Source organism: Corapipo altera, unplaced genomic scaffold, assembly GCF_003945725.1.
Source record: "Corapipo altera isolate COAL_440 unplaced genomic scaffold, ASM394572v1 1b, whole genome shotgun sequence".
In the NCBI taxonomy this organism is placed as follows: domain Eukaryota; kingdom Metazoa; phylum Chordata; class Aves; order Passeriformes; family Pipridae; genus Corapipo; species Corapipo altera.
Window position 1 is genome coordinate 10,812,264 of NW_020884881.1, and position 15,288 is coordinate 10,827,551.

At 39.1% G+C, this 15,288-nt stretch overlaps 1 protein-coding gene across 1 annotated transcript in view; it reads left to right on the forward strand.

The window, feature by feature from the left end:
- FBXL13 (F-box and leucine rich repeat protein 13) overlaps positions 1 to 14,774 on the forward strand; it is a 60,213-nt gene extending 45,439 nt beyond the window's left edge. The window contains 5 exon segments of the mRNA XM_027639994.1: positions 2,690 to 2,812; positions 6,982 to 7,119; positions 10,027 to 10,162; positions 14,568 to 14,590; positions 14,592 to 14,774. Coding sequence (XP_027495795.1) covers positions 2,690 to 2,812; positions 6,982 to 7,119; positions 10,027 to 10,162; positions 14,568 to 14,590; positions 14,592 to 14,771 — 600 coding nt within the window. The 3' untranslated portion in view covers positions 14,772 to 14,774.
- Positions 14,775 to 15,288: the final 514 nt, after the last annotated feature.

Below are 15,288 nucleotides of genomic sequence, written 5' to 3' on the forward strand. Positions count from 1 at the left end.
CAAGGGCTGCATCTGGATTGAATCTTGCTACCCAACATACACGTCAGGCCGTTAGGATTTGCCTCTTTGGGAATAATTCTGACTCGCCTTTCATGACTGTTCCATGTAAAGTTCCATGTTTTTAACAATGACCAAGTATGTACATCTTGTGTACCTCATGGAAAGTCGAGTAGTGCCAGTGCTGCTGCTCCCAGAGGAGAATATTACCTTCTGTGTTGTGCTGTGCTTATGGCTAAGAAGCTATTTCAGTTTTCTCATTACACAGAGTAAGTTCAAAAAAAGATTGTGAAAAAGAAATGCTTATGCTTTCCTCGTCTGCCATGTGAATCTAAACTTTCTGCAGAAGAAAGCAGCAGCACGGAGTACGTGTAGGAGCAGCAGAAACCTTGTTGTCATGGATCCAGGGAGGACAGGAGAAAGAAGAAGAGATATGAAGCAACTTGAAACAAAATGGCAAATTCTTTTTTGTAAGTTGAATGTAAAGATGTGAGTTTATGGAAAGTTTGTAAAGAGTAATCCCATTATAATCCCACTGCCTATTTCCAGGCAGTATAACAGTATGTAAATGCTTATGTGATCCCATATATTGTAAATAGGATCTTTGCTCATTCATAACTCACGTGATGCTCACTTAATGAGCAGCACTTTAGTATTTGATATTTTCATTGACGTTTGTGTGTGTCCTCAGGCCTTCTTTACACAGAATTAAAATTGTGCAAATAAGTCAGAAAATTATATTTGCTTCATGTGGCATTTGATTTTTTGTAGTGTCTAAAGATTTTTCAAACTTTATTTACCTTCACAACCTCTTCTGTTATTTTCTTTATAGGCACAGAACCAGGGATACAGAGATGAAGGGAGCAAACAAAGCTCCATCTCCTTTGGTTGCAAATATAATTTCAATGCTATTTGCAAAATAATGCAGGGGTAGACTTAAGAGTTAAGAGCAAATTCAGAACCTAACTTGGAAGGATATTTTAAATATGTATGTAGGCAAGCTATGTTAGTAAAAATAAGATAAACATATCTCATAGGCATTGAAATCCTGGCTTCAGCTCGTGTTACATACCCTAGCTGAGAATGTAGTGATTAAGTCATCACATCTGAGGCCTAATTCTGAACGGTGTGCAGTTTCTCTTGCACATGGATAATAAACATTCAGTTGCTGAGTTGAGAATGTTTCTGTGTTACAGGTGGCAAACCGCCTGTAGAGCCAAGATTGAAATAGGAAGGGCACAGAAGCCGATTCAGAATATGAATTCTGAATTGTCCACTCTAACCAGTCCTAAGTTAAAACACTTGACATTCTAGTATTTTGTAAAATAAAACAAGAACCCAAAGCCCAAGAAGCACTGCCTTCCTAGAGCTGTACTGATGGACAGAAAAAAGAAACTGAAGTGAGGATATAGCCAAAAATTCAAAAATTCCCATCTATGATACAAATTTCAGATTTGATAAGTTTCTTTGCATCTGTTTATGTGAGACTTACAAAAATCACACAGAATCACATAATTTTTTGTCATAACAAAGGTAAAATTTTCCAGTAATCAACGCTACGCTAATGTGCGAGTTCCTGTTTTATGTAAGACAAAAATAGCTGTGTGTTAGTGGCAATAGTCTGATTATTGCAGAGTTTTTTTCAAAATGATAAATATGTAATATTTGCCCATGATAAATAGGTACATTTTTGTGCCTCTCTGTGTGTGCATGTGTTATTTATCCATGTGATCCTTAATCTGTTTACCTCAGGACTAAGTCTTGAAAGCTTTGAAAAGCTTCATGCAACCAATGGTTTTTATTCAATCTACTAAGTAAGTATTTCCTTCTTTCCCCTATAGAGGTAGAATTACATTCCAGTAGATGACAAATTACACTAGCCTTAGGCCAAGATTAGCAGGCCTGGAAGGTAACTCAGTGACGAATATCTCACCATGGTTTTAAGCTGAACATCACAGAAGAGGAGAGACTCTCACTGAAGCCAAAGCTTTGGTAGAGCTGCAGAATGTTCTGTCATGCTCAAATCATGGGGCTGTTGGGTGAAGAAATATGATTTTAGGCATCTCTCTTCAAGAGACCATTTCCAGAAAAGGTTTCAAAAGAAGGTCTATCTTCTTTCCTTTGTAGGCCTAGAAGTGATTATTTTCAGGTTTCATAAAGATTCAGGCCAAAAGGTAAAAAAGTTTTAGAGTGCAAGGGAGAAAAGTGTATTTTAAGAATCTCTGTGACCTTTCACGAGAGTTTGTTCTTTTCCAAAACTATCTGTTTTACAGGGCATATGAAAAAGCTATCTGAGTTATAAAGGGGCTGAAATTGGAGTCAGTAGGATCTGCAGATGTTTATTCACTCTAAAAAGGAGGATAGAAATTGTAGTCAACCAGTATCACAGTTAGCTGTCCTGAACCCCACAGAGCATATTAGAACCCAGAACTTGTGAGTGACAGTCCTGAAGTTCTTACGCATTTCTTTCCAAGAAAATAATGTATATTATACATATTTTTGTTCACTAAAAAAAAAAATATCTCAAAGTATAATATATAAGCAATGGAAAATAGCCCTTTAATGCACCTCTTCTTTTACTAGTGACATTCACAGCCAACAGTTGAATGACTTCACTACTAGTAAAGGGTGCCTGGAGAACTGAAGTGCCCAAAGTGGATCCAAGGGCTGATGTACATGTGTTGTAACTGAGGTCATAAAATACCTGTAACCCTGCCATGTCTCTTACAGCCCTCAGCTGACAGATGAAGCTGTGAAAGCAACGGCATTTCACTGCCACAGAATAACATCTGGCAACATAGCCGGTTGCCCAAAGGTATGTATAAGAAATAGGGAGATAGTTCTGGGATTGCTATTGCAAAGAATTACTCACTATTTCATTCAGAAATTTGACCTGCTGGCATCGTTCAGCTGCTTTTCCATGAGTTTTAAGTTTTGAGACTTAGCTCTTGAGAGGGTTTGGCATTCTACTAATGGTTGCAGTTAAAATATAAAGATGTCCATTCCTTATCAGACAAAAGTTTGTCTCTATGGAGGTTGATGTCTAGGGAAGGGTAGAGGAAGAAGGGCTTTTAGTGATACTCCCTGCAAATATTCTCTCAGGGTTTTGGGTACTTCCAAAGGGTAGTGTTTTTGCTTTAATAACTCTTGGTATTTTCATGCCTTATTTTTTCCTGTGCTCTTTCTGAGCCCAGGTAAAGCATAAACTTGGGCAATAAAACTTAATACCTGTGGCTGTACATGGCAGGGCAAGTGGCTTCTTTGAAATAGCAGAGGTGCCTAAAACCTGATGCACTCAGAGATGTAACTTTATGCTTAATAATTTTGAAGATTCTAAGCCTAAGAAACTAAATCCTTTGGAAAATAAAATTTTTGAGGTATTTGGATAACTTCCAGCTATGGAAGGGAGCCTGTTTTTTTACAGTAAATGGAGAGAAGTGTTTCTACAAAGTATCAGTCAGGGAACCTTTCCTCAGTTCTTTGAGAAACCTCGTCTTTGTTGACTACTAAAAGGAGACTTAGAATAGTAGTTATACCACGGCTATATGAATATTCCCTTAATATCAAAGTTAATGTGACAGTTTTTCTAGTGGTTCCCACTGTCACAAGTGTGCTGGGGAGTCTAATGAAGTGCACTGTTTAGTAGGTATTTATTGCCAATAAAACCATGAGTAGTTCCAGCCATACTCAATTAACTAGCATCTCTTCAGGAAAGCTGCTCATTTTCATTCAGGATGTCTAGATATCTGAAAAAAATTACAATTATTTACAGTAATTAATTTATTTAGATTAAGATTCATCTATAATGAAACTTAGTTCCTCTTTACTGTGAGCTTACAACTTCAGCAATTTTGCCTTCTGTATTTTCTGTATCATTTCTTTTTGATTGAAGTCTTGCATCTCAGTTATCTTTTTCCTGTATCAGAATGTGTGTTCCCTTTTGAAATTATTGCTATTATGAAGGTCTATATGTCTTCCCTGTACTTTGACTTAAAAGCTCTGGCTTTTGTGTCATTAATTGTTTCAGAGGGTTTAATTATTTTCTTTAACAGTAAAACAAAATATTTGCTGCATTCTGACAATAAGCATGCAAATGCAATTTTAAAAATGCAGATTTAAGTTTTTTAATTTCGTGGAAGAAGTTGTCATGTTACTTCCATTACCATCAAGTGGCAATAGACAAGTTTACTTTTGGAAATGTTCGGCTTGAACTATCCTTTAAAATCTCACCACTCACTGGACCAGTTTCTCCCTTTTTTCCCACTGAAGCACCCATGTCCTGTTTCCTTCCCCGATAAGTCTGCAGCCATCGCTTGTCTCTGCCTTCCTCCTCTCCAACACCCATCTCCACAACTCTTGGCTGCCCTTTCAGTGCTCCACACAGCCCTCACATCCTCTCATTTCCTGCAGTGGTTGAACACAGCCTCCTGGGCAACTCGTTTGAGACTACTTGGCTGACTAATTAGCCAGTCCTAAATTATAGATATTCTTTGATCAAGTTGTGTGCCTCCCAAATGTGCATAAGTTTCTCAGCCTCCAGGCCAAACCCCACTGGCTGTGCTTCAGATCTGACAGGCCACTGTATCTTACAATAGCCCTTGGTTTATTCTTTGAGATCCCTATTGTACACCATTAATTACTATATACATGAGTCTCCATCTCCTGTATCCTTTGCTTTTACATAGATATTGAGCCGTTTTTTCCACAATGACAGTGGTAATGGAAGTTGTGCATGGAGATCTTCCCAGAGTAGTTGAGTTAGGTAATGTTGCAATCAGTCTTCTCTACTGTGCTTCCCGCTATATGTTATATACCAACAAAGGAAACCCAAAAAGCTATACACCATAAAAAGTCAATAAACACATTTAGGCTGGCGATTGGCAGATCTTCTGATTATCACAGCAGTGAATTGTGAAACAGCATCCCAGGAAAGGAGGCAGGAGTAAACTCTTAAGGCATGTCAGTATGGTTCCTGATAAGGGAGTGAACTGGGTCATATTTTGTAGTTCCTGCAAATGGGAACAATGAGTCAACTCAGTGACCCTGTAATCCCCTTCCAGCACTTTGTTCCTAGATGGTATCTTTTCTTTAAACAGTTATAAAGCCAATCTGTTAAATGCTAATACCCTATTTTCAGAAAAGAACATCAAGATTCTTCCAAATAAACCTACACATAGGTTTACAAGTCCTTTTTTGACTTGAATCCAGCTTGCAGCTCCAAAAAATGAGATGGGTACACTTGTGGATCTTAAAGCTAATGGGTCTTACAAATCCTTTGGCAATCTGTAGTGTAAATTGAGGGTATCCAGCTGCTAAGTAGGGAAATATTTTCCACTCAGAGATTGTTTAAAAAGGGTCAGGAGATTAAAATCAGAAGGAACCTGTTCCAAAGGGTATATGTTAATGTGTCCTGCAACATCAGAATATATTATACTCAAGAAAATGAATTTTTAAAAAAATCATAGAAAGAGAACATGGGAAAAAATTAATATAGAAATACATGTACACTAAGAATATTTTGGATGTGTTATGCAGGTTACGCTAAAATTAGAAGACCTTATCACTTTAATCGTATCTTTTGGGACAAATCGTATTTCAGTGAATTCCAGTGACTTCAGTGAACATACACTGAGCCTTCCCGTCATGCTTCTGTACACCTTGGGCAGGTACAAGTCATTCTGCAAATGCTGATTCTATAAAATATTCAGTAGTGTTATTCTGAGTCTTATTCAGGGAATGAACCTGATTCAAGGGTAATTCTTATTTCATAGGGAAAAAATGAAGTTGCTGTGGGAAACATATCCTACACATGAAAATATACAGCAAGAACTTAAAATAAATCTCTGGTTAAATGAATTGGTTATTTAAATAGCAAAGTTCTGAAGACACAGTTCAATGAACAATGAATTCTGTAATTCAGTCCTCTAAAGGGAATAGATTGAGTGTATGACGAATGTAGATTTCTCTAAATGCATCTGATACCAATTACTGACTACAGAGCCAACGACTTCTTTTTATTTCAATAGGAATATTAAACTACTTAATGATATTTTAATCTATTTATTAATCTACTACAGATCTTAATATTGAGCATATAAATAAATCTGGACTAAGCAAAGCACATATACATTCCTCTGTATACCAGGAGGACTGTCATGAGGTAGCGTGTGTTTGTTCCAGGGTCCCAGTTTCAATTTGCCTCCTTGTCCCTTTTAGATTCTCCTGAGATTGGCTCTTTAATACAAGTGAAACCCTCATCTCTTTCCACCATCCTGCTCCAGTGATTTTAATCAAATACCTTTAAAAGGTTTTTACTATGTTCCCTCTTGATTTCTGGTCCTGAATGATCAAGGAAATTAAAGTTTTGCATAATGTATTCTTGACTGTTCCCGTTGAGGTCAGTGGAGCAATTACTAGCTTGCATGGCTGTTTACGTACCTTGAAGACTCTATGTGTCATATTTTTCTCAAATGCAACTTACAGCATCAATGGCAAGTTCCTGAAAAATAGAGTTGTGAGGTGAAACTAAGCAGCTGTGCTTCAGAGCTAAAAAACCCCACCAGACATTCAAAAGATCTTGATGTGAGACACCAATTTGTAACAGAGAATTGAGATAAAAAACCTGATATAAATGAATCCTAATAGTTCAGTGAGAGCAAAGCAATATCAGGTAATGCTAAAGGCTTCTATGTGCTACATGGACATATATGGTTGGGAGAGTTAAACCATCCTCAGTAGGTGAAAAAATCCCACAATACTTTAGACTAGACTAGAATCACAGTTAACTAATATCTAATATTAGAAAGTGACAGTTTCTGTGGAGCCTCTTACAGACACACAAGAATTTTGCTGTGCCAGAAACTTTACTTCCATTTTAAGATATAGTTTTCCCACAAATCAGACACTAATGTTGTGCTCAGTGTTTTTTCTTTCAGCTGTTCAGTAATCTTCTAACTTCTGTGTGTCTTGTTGTTTCATTCACAGATAACTGATACACATAACCAGTACTTGGCTGCAGCCTGTCATTGTCTTCATTTCTTGGATGTCTCCAGTTGCATTCATCTTACTGATAAAACACTGAAATGTCTTTGGGAAGGTTGTACTGTAGAAATATTACCAAGAGGATGAGGATTTTCCTAATCTTAATTCAGAGGTGGCTGTGAACTCCAAAACTTGCTTCTTTAACTAGGGGGTGTCCACACTGGTGCCTTAGGATTACCGTGGTCTGGTGGGGTTATCAACATATTCTAGTGTCAGCCAGAAGTGGAGAGAAATACAGACCCCCATCTATCTTTATGGTAGACAATGTCCATTTAGGGAAGTTTCTGCAGACACAGGATATCGCCTCAAGGGCACATGGGGATATGAAGGAGAAAACCAGATGGGACCTAACACTCTCAGCCATCACATTATGTACTTCAGCTCACTCCAAGAGTTTGTAGGAGCCTGTTTCCCAGTGACTGAATGTCAGTATATGGCAGAAGTAGGTGTAGGCCTGTGCTCAAAACACAGGATAGTTACAGAGAATCAGTCAAGGTATGGTGCTGTGACCACTGTCCCAGGGAGCCTGTTGCAGTGACTGATCTCTTAGGGAAGAACCTTTTCCTGAAGTCCAGTCTGAACTTCCCCTGACACAGCTTGTGCTTTATCACTGGTCAGCAGAGGAGGGGATCAGCACCTCCCCCTCTACTACCCACCCCTGAAGAAGTTGTGGATGAATTGCCATGAGGTCACCCCTCAGCCTTCCCTTCTCCAAGTGACTGCTCCTTGTAAGTCTTGTCCTCAAGACATTTCACCATCTTGGTCACCTTCCTCTGGATGCTCTCTAATAGCTCTCTCTCTTTATGTTGTGGTGCCCACAGTACTCAAGGTGAGGCTGCCCCAGTGCTGAGCAGAGCGGGACAATCCCTCCCTCACCTGGCTGGCAATGCTGCACCTGATGCCCCCTTGGACACGGTTGGCCCTCCTGGCTGCCAGGGCACTGTTGGCTCATATTCAGCTTGCCATCAACCCAAACTCCCAGATCCCTCTCTGAAGGGCTGCTCTTCAGCCTTTCATCTCCCAGTTCGTATGTGTAACCAGGATTCCCCCATCCCAGGTGGAGAACCCAGCACTTGCTCTTGTTCAGTTTCACACAGCTGGTGATTGCCCAGCTCTCCAGTCTATGGAGATCTCTCTACCCTTAAAGGACTCTCATTTAGTATCACTGGCAAACTTTACATTTGATTCCTGCCTCCAGATAATTTATAAAAACATTAGAAAAGTACTGGCCCTGAAATTGAACACTGGGGAACCCCACTGGTGACTGGCTGCCAAATCCAAACTCACCACATCTACTGGCTTCCCTTGGTCAACCAGATGGATGACTTTGTCATAAAAGGAAATTAAGTTGGTAAAGCAGGACCTTCCCCTCATGAACCTATGCTGGCTATGCCCAATGACTGCATTGTCTCTCAAATGTTCTTCAATAACTCCCAGAATAACCTTCTGGATAATTTTACCAGGCACTGAAGTGAGACTGGAGAGCCTGTAATTGCTGGGGTCTCCCTTCTTACCCTTCTTGAAAACTGGGAGAGCTGAGTTTGCAGTTGATTTTTCACCTGTGAGTCTCAAAAGTTGTGGCTTCAATGAACACCACCCTTCCATGGGGGTTAAGAGCATCACAGACCAGGCATAGTGGCCAGACACGCCACAGGGCCTGAAACTGGTCAGGAATTAAAGTGTAGACATGGTTGATATATCTGAGTATACAACTTAATAAAAATTTATGAGACTAAGAAATATATAATACCATCTTATATGGACAGTCCATACTAGGAGAGCTCTAACCCCACTCTAACAGGACCATGGTAGGTAGTGCACTCCCTGCTAAACCATTCCAGGGTTTACTAGTCACTTTGGAGACCACAAGACCAATGTAAATGCTTAATAACTTCAAAGATATTTCCAGTGAGTTTCACACTTTCCAAACACCCCTCTGTTATTTCCATGTCTAACCACAAAGAATTCTGCTGTCATTGCTCTTATATTCACTTCTCTCTGACTTAGTTTTCTCAATGTCATCTCAGAACTTCCTTCTTAAAACCTCTACTTCGAATTAAATGCTTGTTAGACACAGAAAGAGCTTTGAAGGATTGGTATGCGAGAGTAGTAATTGAAAAAACCAACCTAAATTAATTCAAATTCATTTAATCTCTTCATAGCTTTATGAATTACAGTTTTTCTCATGCTAAGCCTCAAGGGATTTTCTTTTATCATGAGATTAACTGTTGTTGACTTGTTTATTCTGTGACTTCACATCACTCTTTAGAGGCAGCAACACTGCACTGCTTCAGCCCTCTAAGGCCTTGGTTGCTTATCCATCTTCCCATTGAGGTGAGGTGTAATAGGAACAGAAATTTGTGTGAATTCCAACTTGTGTTGGGTGAGCCGCGATCAAAGACCTGACATGACTTATGTGCATTGTTGCAGCCTGGATGACCAAGGATTATGCCTCTGCCTCAGAGTCCCATATGCTATGGGTTCTCCAAGTGTCTTGATTAAACTCTTCTGACTCAGCCAAGGAATTTCTCAACCAGTTATTTTTACTGTAAAGAAAACCCTGGAGAGTTATAGATCTTTGCAAAACAAAAAAGCAACCATGAGACACACACCTCCGCCCAGTGTTATCTTTGCCCTTTTTGTGATTTTTAGAACCAGGCAAACTTTGCCAATTTTACTTTTTTGAGCCTGATTTTCTGGACAGTGGATGGTCCTTTTCTTTGCCAGCCTCAGCCTCTAATCCTTTGCACCATATGTTCTATGATAGGAAACTCCTGAGTCTGGGACAAAAACTATCAGACGGATCAATCATGCAGATTAATTCAGCACTGGATATTTTTTGCTTGTTCCTTCCAAAGACCCTCCCTAGACCCTGCCAGGCCACAGGTCAATGATATTCAGAAGATAAAAGGGAGTTCACAGCTAGATTCACATATATTCCATATCCTGCATGTTTCCCACTTTAGCAAAATCTTTTTTTCATTGCAGTTGAAGGCCAATATGGCAAAAATGATAAAAAATTTATCTTTTGCCAATAACTACATCAAAAGCACAGTAAAATACGGCATGATTCTAGAATTAGTTATCTTGCAGTATCTCTTCAATGACATCAAAAGCAATGACAGTATTGTCACTGTCACAACATATTTCTATAAAACTACATGTTTCAGTCACAACCTGTATGTTTTTTGTAAGGAATAATAAGCAAAAGGTTGTCAGGAAAATAAACAACGGGGCCTCATTCTCTGTTTTCAAACTAACTCTAAAACCTCATTCAGGTTCTTAGATTTTCACAGGATGTAAATGCTGGTTTCAGGTGTAATTTATGTTCTGCATGTGTGAAACCTACACTGCAGAGACATTTCATTCCCTGTTTAAAGAGATGGAAGAGGTCATCTATGTAAAAATCAGATTCAGCTGGAGAATTAAACATGCTAGTGGCTTAGGTTCTAAATAAGCAATAGAAGAAATATGTTTTTAGTTTAAAGTTGCCCTAAAATCTCTATGGATCCTGTATACTTCACTGTGCCAAAGGAATTCCCCATTATTTATTGTTAAACACTTATCAGTCCTAGCAGATATCTCTTAATAGACTAAACCTTTCAAATATTGAGCACATCTCTTGTATCGTGTCACATTATTTTTCAAAGTTTTTTTGATTTTTACTATTTTGATGGATTAAAATAGAAAACATGTGGAGCCACAAAGTTCTTCAAGTTTCAGTCCAATGTAGCTTCATAGGAAACAGTTACGAGTGTATAAATTGTCCATTCTTTCCAGTATCAGGCAGCATTCGAGGTCATATTTGCCGACATACTGCCCTGGTTCCAGGTTTAATAAATGTTAGAAGAAAAAAAAGGTCTCTGTGTCCAGAGGCTAATGACCTGTCAATTAATCCTGTTTCTAAATGTCAGAAAGAATCATGGATAATCTATCTGTGGGAGAATATAGTACTGGTACAGTTTATTTCTTCTACCAGAGAAAAAGAAAGCTAACTAACCACTTTTTAAAGCATAGCCTCTGTAGGAAAAAGTTGTGTCAGTTCTGATTTGCTTAGGACTAATCCTACAGGAAATAACACAGCGGCATCTTCAGAGAAACATTTCTCTTCACTGTAAAACATTCTGTGTTACCATTTCTAGATGCAAAATGAGAAAGGAAAGATGTCATTGACAACAGAAGCCAGCCACTCTTCTGCTCTCCCCAAACTGCATCTCATCTGTAACAGTTTGTTCCATTGAAAGATCTTTAAGAGCAAAATTAAATGTTTCCTTCTTTCTTGTATGCACTGATATAAAACTAGTTACATTTCTCCTAAAATTATGACTACACTGTTAACAAGTGACTCATCAACAAATGCTATTAAAATTTTTGCCTTTTGAAGAAAAATTACATTGGGTCTTAATAGTTACAATACATTTGACATTTGAAGAACATTCTGATTTTTGTTTGGTTTTGTTGTTTTTGTGTTTTCTGATGGTTGCTGTTGGCTGGAAAGGAGATTGCAAGAACTCTTTTTTCCTGAAAAAGCAGAATTTCTTAGGTATTATCCAAATATGCAGGTCTCAAGGCAGGAAGGATCTGGGAGTCCCACACATATGTAACTGGAAATGAAGACAACCTACACATGACTAACAATAATTACTCCTAAGTTTTCTTTTAAAAAGCAACAAAAATAAAGTACTGTCTTCTCACAGACTCTAAATTGCTCCTTGGAAGTGGCACAGAGGCTCCTGGAGTGCCATGTTTCAGCCATCATGTGCAGATGAACTGGATCCCATAAAATGATAAAACTACTGCAGCTGACATAGGCCTCAGAATACTTTGGATTCAATGTAGTCTTATCACCTTTGGTAACCTGGAGCATGCATGCAGGATGCTTCCTGCTTTTCCCATTAGCTGCCTTCCTCCACTTGCCTCTTTGGCTTGATTTCTCCTGCACTTGCACTATAAACAGTTCTCCCATTTTTAAGTTTTTATTTTCCATTACTTTTTACTCTTGATTGGTTTCTGTAACCTCATCTCAAAAAGTCTTTTTCAAAACCTTTGCTTTTTATTATGATGGACCCAGTCAAACACTGCTGAATTTTGGAAAGGACAGGATTCAGACCATGATGCAGAACTGTATTTCCTACCTCTTCTCAGTAAAAATGATTGAAACTTTGGAAAAGGATGCAATTACGTATTCCAGTGCTGCTCAAGCTGTGTGTTTGGGCCAGTACTTTTGTCTCACTTATACCAGGAGATAGTTGTTTTGCCAAAGATAATTGCAATTATTTCCTGAAATGCTTTTAGTTATCAATGTGTTCATTTAAGGCACTAGATAAATAAATAAGCAGGCTCTATCATAGTACAGTATATCTTGAATAAACAATCTTTTTTGCCATGTGTTGATGATTAATGAATGGCTGTTTCTGGCAAACCACTCAACTGCAGGTCCACGCATCAGACATCATAAATTTCAAAAAAAATAGTAACAGTTCCCCTTATACATGCTTCAGACAGCCACCATACATTGCAGTTTCCATGAAAAACAGGAATTTGGACTTAGATGAGTTGATTTTTGTTTTATAGCTCAGAGCTTATAGCTCATATAAGTTGTGCACACATTCCTCCATGGCACAGGCCTCCCTAATATAAAAACAGATGCAGCCTTATGTTCATGTGGTTTATACAGTGTGTCAGTGTTGGAGATTTAAAAAAAAAGTATCCTGCAGTGGCTGAAAAGGAGCTCTCCTTGCTTCACTAATTTTGTCCCTTTTCCACTCCTGCCCACTTCCTATTTCCTGCTGTGGTGGTGCCAGTATTACAGCTGGGCATGTCTGCCTCTTTTGTAACCATCTCAGCATTTCCACTTTAGGAGAAAAAAAGAAAGAAAAAACACTGTAGTAGCACTACTGGCAGATAACACAGCACTTTAAATTTGGAATTTTTTCTAGTATAGTCTAGAAGCTGTATACTATATCATTACAGAGCCTAGGAATTGGCCAGCAGGGAGGAAGACTGCTTTGCTGTGGCTGTGACACACCAGATCTGGTTGAATCTCCTGAAGAGGAGATGTAAAGAGTTGGCTCTTCCTCAAGGAGCACAAGAGCACACTCAGCCCAGGAGAGGTTTCTGGAGCGCGGGAGCAGCAGTGGGGGAAGTGGGTGTGGAGCCAGGAGTGGGCTGACTGCCAGGTCACAGAAGGGATGGAAACAGAGAGATGTTCAAAAGACTGAAAGTGGCGGGTTGAGTTTCTTCAGCTTGGGAAGGTAATGAAAGTTACTAGACTGATACTGCTGGGAAAGGAGGGAGAGGAGAGAGTTGCTCTTCAAATCCTTTTTAGGGTGTTTCACATAGGAGGCCTGATTTTCTCCTATTTTGCTTTTGTGTTCTAATGCTGTTAGCAGGTAGTGGCCACAAAATGTTGAGGGAGATCTGAAGGTCATGGGTAGTTTTGGACATCATAGATAACTCTTTTCTGTTCAGCTATCAGAGAGGCTGCAAAACACAGCCTTGGGATGGGTCCAGGACCAGTGCAGGTAACTGTAAGGCTCTATAGCACTGCCCTCTGTGTACTCAATTCCATTTCTGAAACAATACACTTTACAAGAGGTGGGTGACAGAAGATAACTACAATTGAGAGGGTGGCCAAAAAGAAAGCAGAGGGTGAAGGAGGAAAGGGTAAAAATACTTGGAGGTGTTAAAGACACTGTTCAAACAGAAAAACAGAGAGAAGGACCTGCACACTTACTTTAGCCTTTCTATAGAGCTACGAAAAATCACTCTGGAGATGTTGTGATACCTTCTGATGTAGCTGGTTTCTTTATCTTGTTTGGTGTTGTTTTTGTCCAAACACAGTGCTGTCATTCTAATGGCCTTGCCTACTCAGATCTGTGTTTAGGCAGACACTGGCACACTAGAGCAAGTGTGGATGAAGCCCACCAGGACCATTAAAGGGCTGGAACACATGACTTGTGAAGAGTCTTCAGAAAATTGCTTTGCTAAGTCACAAGAGAAGGCTCAAGATGGAGGAGACCTTATTTGCTGTCTCTGATTCTGATCAGAGGACACAGAAGACAAGACATAGCCAGACCATTCTCAAAGGTGCACTGATAGGACAAGTGGCATACGTAAAATTCTGATTACAACAAAACTAATTGTTTAATCAGGAGGCTGGCCAAACCCTTCAACAGGGTTGTGCAACCTTCAACCCTACAGATACTCAGAACTCATCTGGCAAAGCCATAACCCACCTTGTCTAGTTGGATCCATTTAAATCAAGATCAGGATTAAATGATCTCCAGAGACCTTTTCCAACCTAATTTCTTCTGCGACCCTATGGCCTAAAAAATTATCTTCTGTTTAAGTTTCCACATAGCTCTTATATAGTATTCATATCTTCAGCTAAAAAAATTTTTCTCATTAAACTGCTTTTAGGGTTCTTTGTAGAAACAGCCTCTAAAAATGTTTGTCATTATTATTTTAAAACCCTTGTTGCAGACAAGCTGTCTTGAGAGAAACATGAATATAATGATGCTGTTTTGGATATGACTGGGATGGCAATATAACTACCTTTACCAAAAAACACATATCAGAGCCTGAATAAACAAATTCTTCAAATGAAAAATGAAGAAATTGAACAAAATCTTCTACAGTTCAAGGGTTTTTCTCTAGAGCATGAAAAGAACACTGTATTATTTTTTCTTAAAACTAATCACACTTTAATAAAAGGCCATTTGTTGCATTAGTAAGGAAGCATTGCAAATCTTTCTCATGGGAGTGCAAATGCCTCCAAGCAAGACAGCTGCACTCAGACAGCACTTCTAACCCTCAGATGTTGATTCAAGCTGTCTTCATCTTTCGATAATGAAAGTTTTTGTAGTCCCATGCAGGGTAAGCATGTGTTTGGGGTTCTTGTGTGCCATGAAAGTCCTCTCCAGGCCATTAACACTCTGACTCCCCACAGAACTTCACACTTGACATGGTTGGTACTCATCAAGTACAGCATTCTTGAGTAACTGAGAACAGTGAGTAGGTAGTGACTGCTATTCTTTAATATGCAATGATACATGTACATTTAAGAACAGTTCTCCACTTCTCAACAGCCACTTGTGCACCCAGAGCCCAAATTCTCATAAAACCCTCTTGGGCTGAGCTTGTCTCTAAGTAAGCTGCAGATATGAACTGTGAGCTGGCTGGCAGCTGACAGATCAGGAGAATCAAATTAAAAAGAGCACAGATAAGAAAAATGTGAAAGAATAAATT